Below are 14,856 nucleotides of genomic sequence, written 5' to 3' on the forward strand. Positions count from 1 at the left end.
AGTCAGTTGTTTCTTCCAACTTTCGCCAAATACTAGAAAGTTTTCTTTGGGTTACTGCTGAATACCATAAGAGTACATGCATTGTTTAAGTCACTATAATTTTTCAAAAAACCCATGAATTTATTTAAAATGTTGCAGGTAGTTTTTTTACTAACAACTTCAACATGCTAGCATTGTTTAAGTATATAGCCTATACATCCTTAATGAACCAGCGATATCAATGCTGGGCACTGATGGATAGTAATAAATATTAATACAACAATTTGTACGCTGACCATTGTTATCCCAACATTACATGTAAAGTAAAATTAGCAGTCTTAATAAAATTTTCTAAAGAACATAATTTGATTAATAAATAAACAATAATTTGATTACGTAGGATTGTAGAGGATCAACTCTTATTGCTCATAATGTGAATGTACATAAAATAGCATATGTTAATTATTAACATTTTCAAATAGGCGTATAAATTTTCGTGTATATGGAAACAAACTTACGCGAATTGGGCGTGTTATCGAACGGGTAACTGGCGACCAAAGCTCCGCCGTGTAGACTTCCGGATAGAACGAATTGGATTTTGGATACCCATTCCTTCACGGCCTCTGTTTCCGGTTGGCTCTTTTTGTTGTTCTGTTTGAAGTAATCTGGGAAATTACGGTTCAAATCGAAACCACGCGCATTGTACCTAAAATGATTATAAGCTTTACAAAATTATCTCGAGATACGAACTATTTCACGTTAAATGCATTTCGTAAAAAACGGGCGATCTTACCTGCCTTGGCCACCCTCGCAGTATCCTTCCTTCGATACTTCGAAACCGTCCGGATTCATCGATGGCAGTATATGAATTCTGGTGTTATCTAAAAGCCATGTAATGTACGGTTCCGTTCCATAGTTCGTCACCAGAGACTAAAAGTAACAAGTACAACAGTGAGTATTGTAATATAACAAAAAATGTGAACAATAGACAAAATAAATATTGTACAACTGAACTCACGTGAATCAGATGCAGCATTAATTCACGACCCACAGCTTCATTCCCGTGTATGTTCGCCACGTACTTCACGTCCGGCTTGCCGATCATATGCTCGTACGGCGAGGAAGACACTACCATCACCCATAAATCTCGACCTTTTATAATAAACAAAATACGCCTGCGTTCAATTATCCTCATTAATGTTACACAATTATTAACACTCGGTATAAATAGTTGAGAAAATATATTATGAAAAAATGAATTGGAATACCTTTTACGGATTTTCCTATGGAGTACAAGGCGGTAAGATTTTGAAACCTAAGCGAGGTCGTGCGTAGAAATTGGCTCATTTGCTCGTAATTGTGATAAGTGAAGTCGATACCGTACGGTTGCTCTTCGTATACGTGAAAACGGGCATTGTAGTGGCCTGACGATGCAAGATCTTTGTTAACATGCTGTGAGGCGGCCTCGGTCTCGCCAAGAAACGCTCTCAGGGTGAAAACGAATAGGAAGATCGGCGTGTACATTTTTCTGTATAATTAAACAATAACGTACTGTTACGTATTATTTTTTATATTATGTTATTTGCTCGTTCATCTATATGTAATGGATAACAAATATTTTGTTGGAAACGTGTGAAAAGAGAGTACATCTGTACTGCGGTGAAAGTGGAGAGTCTAAAAGAGTTAAACGAATTATATACCCATCGTGAATTGATTCGGGTGATTCTATTGAAATAAATTGTTCAAATAAATTGTTCGCGAAACTATTGCTTTATAACTGCACTTGGCAAAGGTATGTATATAGATAATAGAGAAAATTACTGTGAAAACGATACACATTCGTTGCACTCCCGCGCGACGCGATAAAATCAGATCAAGGCTTTGTGTCCCTTCTGTCTAAATTACAATGAACCCACTATAATCTGCATAGTAGGAACTAAAGAAAATTGCCGTACGTTCCTATACTCTCGTACGGAAAGTAATAATTTTTATGCAGATGAAGATAGGTGAAAGATTCGTTTAAATTATTTCCGTTCAGTGCGGATCGATTCACGACGATAGGAGTTATAACGATTACATATTTAAAACGTACTCTGGAGTCGACTGAAGTGTTGATCTAAAGATATATGCACCCGACTACGGTAGAAAAAAGGAATTGGGTTACAATTATTGGGCCGAGACGAAATTAGTCGGTCGATCAATCAGCGAATATACCGTTTTCTCTCTACGCGTATTAATAAAATCCCAGCGAAGGTTCTAACGGTACATTCTTAACGACGGAAATACCGATTCATTTAATTATTCAACTTTCCTTATATATTCCGCTATCTATGAGTTACTGAATTTAATCAATTGGTCTAAAATTATTTTTAACACTCATCATTCAAGGAAAGTCTATGTATAACGTGTTTATACAAATGTTACATCGATTTTATGTGTGCAATATATTCGAAGAAAGGAAGTTATTTCACAAGCAGGAACAAAGTAATTGGATAAGTGAAAAAAAAAATACTTGGACGTAAGAGGAATTATCTGGTTTCGAAGAATAGGAATGAAGAAATCCGACAGGGATTATACAACGCGTATTATCCAATGTTTAAACAATTTAGGAGAAGAAGTTACGTACCTGGTCTGTTAGAGAGAGAATCGAGTCGTAGTTAACGTTGAAGGAAACTGGCCTCGAGATCGAAGAGATCCAAGTGGAATAATTTCGTAAAATCCAAATTACAATGGTTGCGAAGAAGAGGCACTTGTTGCGACGAACGTAAAAAGATAAGGAAAGAGAACTCAATGGCGGAGAGAAATCTGAATTCCTCAGACGTGTCTTTTCTTTTTCATTGAGAATCTGGTACACTGTTAACGGTAGCAGGGCCGAGGCCGTCACTCGCGTATCCGATCGAATACATTTGAGCCTTTCCCTACACACATATAAATTCAAAAACGATAAACAAAGAAACGAAGTTGTACACTAACTAGAATGATGCGGGCCAGATTACATTTTTACTGTAAAAACAGATTTCACCGTAACACGATAAGAACAATATGATACAACAAACAACGCTGAGCGATGACTAAAGTGGGAAGTATAAATTAATATATTTGAATCGTATTATAGCGTCTTTTATAAGATCACTATTGCGTTACGACGCGTACATACCAAGTATGCCATCGGTTCAGGTGTACTCAATAGACAGACAGACACGTGTAGCCAGCGGATACCTTTTATTCGATTTCCAAATAAAATGTATTATATTTTAGTTAATCAGATATGATAATCGTTTAACAATCGAATTCCACGTTATTTTTTATTTATTGGGTGTGTGTTAAATTATGTTTAATTGTTTTGTAATTGCGAAATGATATTAAATATTTACGTGATATAAATTACTCCGTAAGTTTCCGAAGTTGATTAAGATATATCAAGGAAGATTGAATAATTACAATTTGACGGTCCGAGTTAGTATAACGGATGTCCGAACGACGAAAAGGCACTCGTTACACTAAAAGACGTCTTTCTCTTTTTAAATTATCTTCGAACCATCCTCGAACGCTCTTCGATTTACTGATTCAATCCTTGTGTATACACGATGTTAAAGAGAAAACTGAATTGTGAATAATGAAAATAAGAAAATCTGTTTCACCTGCAAGCCGTGCGTGACACACACTGGATCTACGAAAGGAGAAGAGAAGAGAGAACTTTACAAAAGAGAGGCGCGAAGTGTGCCGCGCCGCGCGTTCGACTACCACCACACCATCCGCTACCAGTACCGCTACCGACACTGACTAACCACTACCAATACCAACGAAGCCCACTTCCTTCGCGGTGCTCTAGAACTCTGCCGCGCTGCCTGGCTGACACTGTACCACTACCACTTTCGGCAAAACAATGAGTAACACACGAACGGTGTCATTCTGACCCTCCTCTCCACCCCTTCCTCGCCTCTTCTTTTCTCTCCTCTCCGGTACCTCATCAACTCCTCGTTGTCGCCCCGCTCCATCCCTTTTGAACACTTTCTACCTGGTTTGTAAGTACACACGTACCGCCGTTCTCCAAAACATTTGGTATCAAATATGTAGGGTAAACGTACTCTCACTTCTTTATTTTTGGCGACCGACTTACAATTATTAACAAAATTGAGCGCAATGATAGATGAATAGCCCGCCGATGTAAATCTAAGCTTTTATTCGTAAAAACTAGAGACTAAATTAAAATTTGCTTCACCTTCTATGTGTTCTGTATAAAATTTGCAGTAGTAAATTGAACTTAGTACACGCGCTATTAATGTGAGGAAAACATTTTACACATTTGTTCAAATATCTATTGCAATTTATTTTATCATCTGAATATACACTTTACTTTCAGTACTTTTCATATCTTCGAATATGTGTACATGTTGTTTTTGTACAATACTAAAATTTTTTATTACATACAATTTATTTAAATTAATATTATTACTTATTCATTTAATTAATTTAATTAATTTTTAGATTTAATATCTCGTCTATGTAATAATAAGAACGCTTTCGCTGAATCGGAAAATTGCAGGAAAACATCGATCACGCGTTTTGTTCCACTTACCCATTCTTTCCTCGGATTTGTACGAGTACGTCAGGCGCCACTTATTTAAGAGTCCCTCGTGTACTTACGTACAAGCTGTACGGTACAGCTACCCGACCTACGACGTCCGTATGCATGTGTTGCACGTATCCATATGTATAGTAATATGTAAGTAAGTACGTCGCGTTCCGTTTTCATATTTCGCCAAAGTAGGTTTCTCATTTTATGCCAGAGTTCCTCTCGCATATGCAGTTCGTTTGAAAAACAAAACAAGAAAATGAAAGAAATTTAAACTCGAGAACATCGAGCGTATTTGCCTGCTTGCATATATGTATGTATATGTGTGTGTACGAGAAAACCGGATTTCATCGAGTAAGAAAAAAGAAAATAGTAGTTATCATGCTCCTATTTCTTTTAGAATTTACCGAACAGTTCTGATTTCGTTTTCGTAAAATTGCTGGTAAAAGTGGAAGATTTTCTTTATTAAGATGCAATTAGTTGAATTAAAATAATAAGTTAAAAGATTTAACACGAATTCTGTATAAAATTATATTTCTTCTCAGACTATTACAATTACATCCAATGATCCAAGAACTAGTATATCGAAAAAGTATCGCAATATAAATGATAGGTGAAAATAGTTACGTCTACAACGTAAAAATAATTAACGATAACGCTACTAGTATAATTATAAATAACAAATGTAACTTATTTAATGAAACGAAACGTAGCAATGAAATTGCGCTTTCATTATTTGTATTGCATATTACATAGCCAATTGAATAAGTTTTAGTTTATTCAATTGTCTAAAACTTACTCAATACGATAAATATGTTATATGTATCACAAATCATCTTCCCTCAGAAAAGTTTCGTCTTGAGCGCGGCTCAATTCTTCTACTATACACACTTCTTTATTCGGAATCAGATTCCTATAACAAACATGTTTTATTATTGACACTAATTGTGCTTCATTTGAAGTTCTTTTAAGTTTTTAGTGTGTTGAAGCTCACCATGTACTGCCCTTCCACATAACGACCCGAATTTCGGGATGTTCTTCTTAATTCTCTTGGTTCTATTTGATCCTGACTTCGTCGTCTGTAAGGACGAAGTAATTAAAATTGTTAGGAAGATTGCACAACTTTTTATACTTTGTCACTTCACAATTGTTTTGCAATTTATAATACTTACGACCTCGATTGAATTTGCAATGTCTTAAGTTTGTTATCTATATCTTGAGGACTCGCTTCGTCTTCGATAATTGGCGTTGGGGATGTCTGTGCGGTTTCGTTGGTTTCATAGTATCCGGCTGCTTTAGGGGCACGCGTTATCGTTATTTTATTAACTGGTAATCTGAAATGAAAATGTGCACTAACAATATTATAAATGCTCAGCAATGTTTATTCACTAATTTTTCTCTAAATAAGTTAAATAAAATTTTCTATCTTCATTCTTGAATATTTTTTTCTATAATGAAGCATAAGAAAGAGATTTGAATGAATTACTCACGGGTGTTTCCTGGTGCCGCGTTTCTTCTTGTGCTTGCTGAAAGAAAAAGCTCTTATTGGTGGAAATACATTAGAATTAACGTCTCATAAATAAAGGGACAAAAATTTTATATTAAACAATACCGCAATTTTCACATACATCTTTTATGTGATATACGAAACATTCGTATATGTATGTATATTACAGAAGATCACGTACGTACTTAATTTAATAATACCACTACGTTTGAATGATAGACGTATAAAATACACGAAATTAACCCAAGTATCATCAAAATAAGATATCTACGAGTATTTATTCTAATTGATATATTGATATAACGATGAAATACGGTCTGTTAAATATGTAAATTGTATTAATAAAAGTAGTTTGAATATTTAAAGAGCAGGAGTTGTGAAACAACGGGTTAATTCTGTGAAACTTTCTGCAAATTGGCATTTCATAAGAAGACTTTTCAAAAGTGTAATGTCATCACTTAATTATTCGCGCGCGCGTTCTGGATAGAAAATTTTGATAAAGCGGGATCTAGGAGCTCGTGGAAGTAGAGGGTCTTATTTTAATTAATATCACATGTTCTTTGTATCTATCACCAATCTGTATATTATCAATATATGTATATAAACAGAATACAAATGTACTTTAACTTACTCGGTTTTAAAGTCTCTTAGGTTCAACAGAACACGCGCATCGTTTTCTATGTTTGTTACGTATTTATACTTTTGTCAGCTGTTTCAAAAATATAATCACTTTATATAGTTTCATCGTGCATTCTTTTGCATATATACTATATATTTTTACGCTAGTTTAGCAGGCTAAATTAGGCACCAAGAGTAACAGATTTGAAGAGTCGTAACAATCGTTCTTTGCATATTACAAGGGTAAGCGTTTGATTCGATACCTCGGCAATATTATATACGATTCCTTACGCTAGTTTCAGAAAGTCGATTTAAGATAGGCATCAACGATAAATATAGACCTCGATACTACCTTACAGAATTTTTGCCCCTTATACGAATATATTAATATAATATATAGATTTTCTTATAAACTCTGACTCTTAGCTTGAATAACGATCAGGTAGCCTGCAACAAGCGATTCGAAAAAAGATTACTACTCATGCAAATACAATTTTTGTACGTAACTTACGAGGTGGCCAATGGCTAAGTGCTTGCTATTGTAATAATAAAGCATAAACGTGCAGCAAATAAATGATAAAACCATTTACTATTTGTTTAATAAAAATAAGAAAGTTATAAGCATATAATATAATACACTCTATGCATTAAACGTAAAATCTCGCATTAAATACATTTTTGAATAAGTTAACAAAATTGTTTTACAATTATGAACATTGTTATAAGTATTTACTTAGGAATCGTCTTACGATTTCAATCTTTTATTGCGATAGGTATATATGATAATCTTTTAAGGCTTGTCAGTGCAGCACACTAAAGCAGAAGAAACAAAAAAAGAAAAGTCTTTTTCATTATAATTACACAATAATGTAATGCCAATTAATAAAAATTGAGCACATTCCATGTGCGCTTAAAGAACTACTTAAGCGCGTAAGTTTAGTAGGCAACATTTCTATAATTAATTAAAATACTTATCATTCATAGCATAAATCATAAATTTTAAAAGCATAAGTTAAGCGTGTTGCATGTGAAATATACTGCGCATGTATCTTAAGAGTGACGTACTCTAAAGAGGAAGAAGTTGTAAGAAACTAGTTGAGAATTTAGAGAAAATTCTTTACTAGGTGAATAATAGTCATAAAAAGATATTATATCAGATGTAATTCTAGCTTTTTGTGTCACTTTTGAAATACACACGTGATATGTTAAGATTACGGATTAATTTCATTAGAGACTTTTATTAACGTTTTGTAAAGGTGCAAATATAGTCTACGTCCATAATTACTTGGGTGAGTAAAGTATAAGAAAATTATTATTTTGTACTAATGTAATGCGGACACCCAACTCACCCAGGGAATTCATGGTCAGAACCTTCTTCAGGGTCATCAGCTTCTTCTTCTTCTGAAAACATTTACGATAAAGTATGAATTAAATTTGAAGAATAATTTACATTTACAAGCAGACGCAGCAGGATTTCGATAATTGAATGTACACATTCTTGAGTAATGATATCTATCTCTATATAATCGTGATTTGACAAAAATAATTATTTACTTTGAGAAGATTGTTTCGAAATTCTGCATATAAAAAGTTAAATAAAATATATAATATTTATAAATGTACCTAACGAAAATAAATGATCTTTCTTGCGCCTTGTATACGCGCGTTTGCTAGTTACTGGAACTTGATCCGTTTCACCGTGTAACAAGCTGTTCCTGTAGAGAAGTAAAGGTTGCCAATCCTCTCCACGTGAGGATGGCATTCCAGCTGGTAATCTTCTATCGAGGAAATTTAATCTGTAACACAATTACACATAGATTCAATTAAACACTTTGCTACATAACATTAACGTTTACTTACAGTCTCCTGGCTAAGTTAAAAAAAAAGCTAATTAACGCAGTATGTTGCTAAAACGAAGTTTTAAGTAGGATTTTACTTACACAACTCGTTTATCTTGTTTAAGAAGTTTGTTCGTGAATTCGGATAAGACTTCGAGATACGATAAATTAGGTGGTGGTCCGGTAGGATCTAGTTCGATACCGTCTGGTTGTGTGATTGCGAAAAGAACTCCCGCTCGATGCAAAGCGGTGATCGCTTCGCGATTTTTCACTGCATCTAGACCGAATGATAAAGCGAATCGTTTCGCGAGCTCCTGTAAATGATAATATTGATATCTTTCTTAGTATACAATCAATTTCATGTTTTTTTCGTGTGATAAAATATTTACGAGAATGTAATCGTACCTTAATAGCAGTAAATTCCTCGCTATTTCTATTGATTTTATCCTTCTCAGCCAATATTTCATTATACAAAATATTCAAACTGTGTTGCATGGTTAAAGCACAATTGGTTTTGTTAATATCCCTGGCTTTCCCTAGCGTGGTTTTAATAATATCACCGTAATCATTGTAATATTTCACATAGTGCTTGAATACGTCCGCCGCTGCTTTGGTCGGTATCATATTGTACACTATCAGCTTGCAATAACTAGCTAAAAAGTTTCGCCTTTTATGCAGTTCTTCAATTTTCGAATGTTCGTCATGCCCATCTATAAAACATAACGTTGCGTTAATACCGAACTCTGATAAAGACAGAAATGGACAAAGGATTAGTATAGACGTACCATCTTCTTCCTCGCAAAATACATATTCTTGAATAAATCGATTAAGCATGTTTTGCATCGCTTGATCGGGTTCGTACACTAAATGATACATTAGAGGATTCGAATGTGTCGTTAGTTGATTGCAAAACAATACTAACAAATCACATATTGTATTGTATGCTTCTTCCCTCAGTATCGGCGGAGATGACTAAAATGAAATAATTATCTGAGTTTTCTTCAGTAAACTTTCATAAGTCGTTTTGTACGTAAAACTAAAAATGATTTAAGTACCGTGCCATTTACATCGCCGCAAACAAAATGACGCATGGAGCCCATAAAAGAATGTAAACGTTCTTTTAATTGACGACATTCATCTTCTCCTCGACTCCCAGAATCTCCGGATTCCATAAGGTGATTTTGTCCCCACAAAATCGCGAAATAACACGCGTTTATGCAATACTTGACTGCCTCATGTGGTAAGCATCTACAAGGATAGATATTTTTTATTTTCGTCTCTCATGCACCGAAATCATCATACACAAGATGCATATAATGCTTAGTACTTGGACGGGTCTTTAGCGTCTTCAATATCCTTGTACAAAGAATCCCATATTCCCCACGGGTTCATATTGTGACAAGTGTAAAATATTGACACTTTTTTCAAGGATTGCACAACATTGAAAGTTTCGTCCTCATCTGGATCTTCATCTCCTTCTATTAAGTTCCTGTATTCATCGATGGCTTCTTTATACTTATTTACAATGGAATCAATCAACGTTGAGCGGGCCACGTCACACCTACAAATATTATCATACTCTTAATAATCTTGAAAGCAAAATTTTAATGAATGACACTAATTGATAAAAACGTTTAACATTTTACCTGGTGAAAATAGCATGTCCCTCTATGCACATGTGTTCCAAGGTTTTCGCAGCCGTATCCAAAACTTCGGTGTCGTGCATTTTCTCTACGATCCCATGAATTTTATTTAACAACGAATCCAAGTTCTGCTCTTGCCGAGATTTTGTATAAATATCCAAATCGAAGTATTGAGGTATTGCGAGTAAATTAGCAAGTTTCTCAGGATCAGCTCGATATTTATCAAGCAACAATGGTAACGTTTGTATAAAATGTTCCGTTAATCGTTGTTTATCGTCATGAGCTTGTTTCAATTCTTTCGCTGACAAGATCTTTCTAGTTGGTCCCCGCCCAACTGGAGCTTCGCCTGTGGCAGCTTGTTTTATACAACAAACCATTAATTCAATCAGAGACGTCTCCTTTTGATTATCCAAAGCTTCCTCGTCAGGTCCGGCCTCCTCCAATAGTAAATCTGTCATACATTCCCAATCTTTCATCATCTGATTCGTTTCGATTAAGGAATCTACCAAATACGCCCCGTGTTCATGAAGCTCCGATTCAATGAAAAATAGTACAAGATCTCGAATGAGCGGAGTATTTGGTAAACGTTTCTTTCCACGTTTGGTCTTTACACCTGCCACGGCCGCATCGTCTGGACGAAACAAACGTTCGTTTAAGAATTCACCGGCAGCTTGCGCGACAGCACGATGAGACGAATAAACGAGTTCGTATACGTTCTCGCAATCTTTGTCAGTAAGAATCTCTCTGTGATGCTTCAAAATCGAGATAACCAGTTTAACAGCTTGTACTGCCACATCGTATTCCTTGTCCAATGTCATCGCGACAATTCTATCTTTGAATTTACTTGTAAAAAGTTCGAGTTTAGTCTTCAATTCTTCCGATGCGTACAGTGGTTGCAATGCTTGAAGACATTTCAGTCGGACTTCTCCGACCTTATCGTGTAACGTCCAACCTGAGGAATCGCAAGAAATTCATTCAAACATGCAGACATAATTTGTAATACTAATAATATGATATATGATTATATTCACCTATGTATTTTAAGTAAGAATCGTCCAAAAAGTTTTGATGAAATTTCTTCATCCAGACCCCTATTTCTGCCATACATATTGCGCGTATTTCTGGCAACGTATCTCTATAGCGATGTACGAATACAGACTTGAACATGTATGTAAGCATATTTCTTATTTCGTCCATATTTTCTTCAAGTTCTTTTCGTTTTGCCATTAACGATTCTAATCTATCGGCGGCTCGTTTTTCCCTAGCCTTCTGTCTTTCAGCTTCATACTGTCGTTGCGTGTTATCCAAATTTATTGATACAGTTAAAGCAACATCTACCAAAGCTGTCATAAGTTTCATAGCTAAAAGAAAATGCAAATCTACACGTTAATATTTGAAATGCATACATTTAATTAAATGCGCTATTTGTAAAAACTTGTCTCACCTGCGAGCGTAGCTGTGTGCCTAAAAGCTCTCACTTGCGAATCAGAAAGTCCAGTTAACAACGAGATAACATTATCCATTAAGAATTGATCATAAATTATTGAATATTGACATTGTCTGACTAAGATCTGAACGAATTCACAAAAATTCGCACGAAATTTCTTCCACTGTTGACCAGTCATTATCAATGGATACTCTCCGCTTTCCTGTGTAACAAATCATTGTTAATTAAACGGATAAGCATGAGACTATTTTTGCAAAATGCAATGTTGACATACTTCGTCGAATTCCTCGGTCATTTTACGGATTATTGCCACATGTTCCATCGTCGATTGCATCTCAGATGTGATGCGGCCTTTGCAACCACTTGCGTTAATAAAAAACTGCATTAACATAAGAAGAGCATTTTCTCTATTACTTTTGTACTTCTCTATCCAATCATCAACGATGGTCTAAAAACATAAAGACAATATAAATAGTTCTGAAAATGATCGCGCTTTTAAGAATACTATTTATAATATACTTTTATCAACTATTTTTTTCTAAGTATATCGACGTACAGTTAGCGAGGAACGATTGTTCCTAATGACGTAATACAGGCTAGCCTCATCTTCTAAACTGTGCGGATGATGTGTTCGCCTTCCACGTCCACGTCCGCCACCTCTACCCCTACTATTCGTTGATGGAATGTAATCTGTATCTATTTCCTTATACTTTGGTTGTTGCACTTGTCCTCCTTCATGATAATGATTTACATAATTATTTAAAAATGAATTAATATCATCATAAATTAATATTATCTTTCATCGTACCACGTAATCTAGCACGTGCATTTCTTGTGATCCTCATATTGGTCGGAGTTGCTGGTGTCATAGGTTGTTCGAATTGTGACTGATTTTCAAAATTTCCCTGTTCTTGATATTGTTGTGATGCACTTGGGGAGCTATAACTCTCAGATGAATAATGTTCTGGGCTAAAGAAATATGTAGATATAAAATATAGTTTAACTCATTGTTCAAGTATGTTATATAAATTCTCTTGCAATTTGCAGAAATTTAACTGCATGTTAATAAGGTAAGTAACGTTAGGTATTGATTCAACAAGAATAGCTAAAAATGACATTTACGTTGGATTATGTATTGGTGTTTGTGGTGCTTGACTATATGGTGTATAACTAGGATATTCATTTGCATCTCCTCCTGAATTATCATTCATAGGAGTCATTGGTGTCATTGGTGCATCATATTCCGGAGGCACAGGATCATCCATACGTATTCGTTTACCTCCTCTTCTGTGCATCATTTTGTGGTTGTTCTTCTATTACTATAACTAAAAGAATGACGCTATATCAAGTTCTTTCCTAAAGAAATCAGGTTGCAATCTCTGATAGAGCTTATTGAACAACATTTTATACATTTTGTAAACAAACACTTTGATTAATTTCAAACCTGTAGAAAGGTTCCCAACAACAATAGCGTGGATTGACCACGGTGCCTTATGTTAATATCACTTGTCGATACATTTAATCATATATTAACTACTTTCAATAAAACTGGAACAGCGTATTAACGGATTCTTTCAAATAACCCTTTTTGTGAATAGTTTCCTCTTACAGTAAATAAGTATAAACGCGCGCCAGTATTATACACCTGCATTTTTCTGTTTATATCAATTTATGTGCATCACAGATGGCGCTATAACTGGAAACGATCGAATTGATTGAGATTGGGAAGGTTCATTTTATTTATGTGTCTGAGTATTTACAAAATGATTAATGTTAAATTAATAATTAAGCGGATAACATATTTCCAACTACAGATATGTTTAAGTATAAACTGTGCATTCTGGATGCGGCAATGCATTGGGCTCCGCCACTGCAACTCGATGCTTCTATATAGCAATTTGAATTTTATGGCTCACGCACATATATGTATGCATGGATTACATACCACCATCAAGGAGAGATATGTATGTATCTAAACGAGTGTGTACGTTAATTTCTAACCTAAATAACATCGAATATTCGTGTTATTCGAGATGCATGTAACATACAGTTTTGATAAACTTCTAAAATTATTTACAACTATTGAATGAGATCATGTAATGGAATGGTATTGCGTAGTTTCATATTTATTTAACATACCGTTGCATAAACATATAGAGTAAAATTGATAGCAATGATGTAACGTCAAAATGAAATGTTTCATATCAAAACACAAAGCTAACAAACACTTATAGCAAAACATAAGTAAAGTTTTTTAATGCCGATAAATAATGTTCACATAATATTACAATGATATATTGATTTTCTTAAATTATTATAAGATGCAACGAAAAGTGGTCTATTAACGAATGGATTTAGATAAAAGGTGATAAACACGTCAATATGTGCGAAGACGTTCACGTGAAAGAACAATGGCAACTTTTGCAAAATCTTCGAACCACTGTAGAAGGTCTACTGGTCGATGGTGTTTTAAATGTATGGAATGTTTACGGTGGTTTAAATCGTCTTCATAATGTCATGGAGCGAATTTTCAAACATGGCTGTCGAATATACAATCGAAATGTAAGATATTTAATTACGTTCCTTATTCTGATTCTTCTCACTATTTTTGTTCTATACCAGCTTATCATTTTTTTCATGCAATATTTACATCGAAGCACTTGATGTTATTTTGTTCTTTTTTTAAAAAATTTCAAATTTGTTAAAACACAGTATTATATTATTCTGTTACGTTCGACAGTGATATTAGTTCTTGTCATTTCCAATGAAAATATTTCATTGTTTACTCTTGTTATAGTTAGAAATGTATTTCTGTATTACTGACATAAACATAGAGGAACATAATGTTGATATTGGAAAAAATAAAAAATAATGAAATTTATTACAAGGGAGAGCCAGACTGTTGGGTCTTTATACAAGGATTAAATTGGCTACAACCTTCTTTAGCATTGTCACCTGTCGTCTCTGAGACAGAGGATTACCTTTCAAATTTACCAGCTAGAATAACATCGCATAAGGACATGTTATGGTTATATAAAAGGTAACCAGAAACGAATAATGTGATTTTTTAATATCAGCATTAACATATAGTCCTTTAATTTACTTTACATAACACTTTAATAATTATTGTAATATAGTTTGGAAAGTCATTCTTTGTCGCAGAAGCTTTCATGGCTTTTGTCTGACAAAGAACATTTACTTTCTTCTTTTGAACCATGGGCATTTTTATGTCAAGAAAACTTAGCTGA

General features: G+C 34.5%; 3 protein-coding genes across 13 annotated transcripts in view; 1 reads left to right on the forward strand and 2 right to left on the reverse strand.

Moving 5' to 3' along the window:
- Positions 1-3,852, reverse strand: part of LOC108622736 (carboxypeptidase M) — a 5,769-nt gene extending 1,917 nt beyond the window's left edge. The window contains exons 1-7 of one of the 5 annotated variants that reach the window (XM_026811713.1): positions 3,621-3,852; positions 3,137-3,198; positions 2,606-2,897; positions 1,248-1,507; positions 998-1,131; positions 773-909; positions 498-685 (exon numbers count right to left, since the gene is read on the reverse strand). In XM_026811713.1, coding sequence (XP_026667514.1) covers positions 498-685; positions 773-909; positions 998-1,131; positions 1,248-1,503 — 715 coding nt within the window. In that variant the 5' untranslated portion in view covers positions 1,504-1,507; positions 2,606-2,897; positions 3,137-3,198; positions 3,621-3,852. Of the gene's footprint in view, positions 1-497; positions 686-772; positions 910-997; positions 1,132-1,247; positions 1,508-2,605; positions 2,898-3,136; positions 3,199-3,420 lie in introns of all 5 variants that reach the window. The other 4 variants (XM_018020810.2, XM_018020809.2, XM_018020811.2 and 1 more) reach the window with 4 other exon arrangements.
- A 1,395-nt stretch (positions 3,853-5,247) lies between these two features.
- SA1 (stromal antigen) lies at positions 5,248-13,435 on the reverse strand. Of its 7 annotated transcripts, none has more exons than XM_018020806.2 (19): positions 13,053-13,435; positions 12,731-12,933; positions 12,417-12,577; positions 12,165-12,340; positions 11,883-12,056; positions 11,606-11,810; positions 11,193-11,522; positions 10,165-11,113; positions 9,846-10,079; positions 9,574-9,766; positions 9,304-9,490; positions 8,924-9,228; positions 8,621-8,832; positions 8,304-8,476; positions 8,030-8,081; positions 6,046-6,081; positions 5,728-5,889; positions 5,550-5,634; positions 5,248-5,468 (listed from the first exon to the last, which is right to left on the reverse strand). In XM_018020806.2, the coding sequence occupies exons 2-19, from the start codon at positions 12,904-12,906 to the stop codon at positions 5,451-5,453; spliced, it is 3,828 nt and encodes a 1,275-aa protein (XP_017876295.1). In that variant the 5' UTR covers positions 12,907-12,933; positions 13,053-13,435; the 3' UTR covers positions 5,248-5,450. The 7 variants fall into 7 exon arrangements, with proteins under 7 accessions (XP_017876295.1, XP_026667508.1, XP_026667509.1 ...); XM_026811707.1 differs by having other exon boundaries at positions 13,019-13,435; XM_026811708.1 differs by lacking the exon at positions 13,053-13,435 and having other exon boundaries at positions 8,030-8,078; positions 12,731-12,906.
- A 130-nt stretch (positions 13,436-13,565) lies between these two features.
- The window catches only part of Rubicon (run domain Beclin-1-interacting and cysteine-rich domain-containing protein rubicon), a 5,127-nt gene continuing 3,836 nt past the window's right edge, over positions 13,566-14,856 (forward strand). Inside the window, exons 1-3 of the mRNA XM_018020771.2 lie at positions 13,566-14,170; positions 14,497-14,648; positions 14,746-14,851. Of these exons, the coding sequence (XP_017876260.1) occupies positions 13,991-14,170; positions 14,497-14,648; positions 14,746-14,851 (438 nt within the window). The 5' untranslated portion in view covers positions 13,566-13,990. The remainder of the gene's footprint in view (positions 14,171-14,496; positions 14,649-14,745; positions 14,852-14,856) is intronic.

This window comes from Ceratina calcarata, unplaced genomic scaffold (assembly GCF_001652005.2).
Source record: "Ceratina calcarata isolate Rehan_Ccalc_2016 unplaced genomic scaffold, ASM165200v1 scaffold235.2, whole genome shotgun sequence".
NCBI lineage: Eukaryota > Metazoa > Arthropoda > Insecta > Hymenoptera > Apidae > Ceratina > Ceratina calcarata.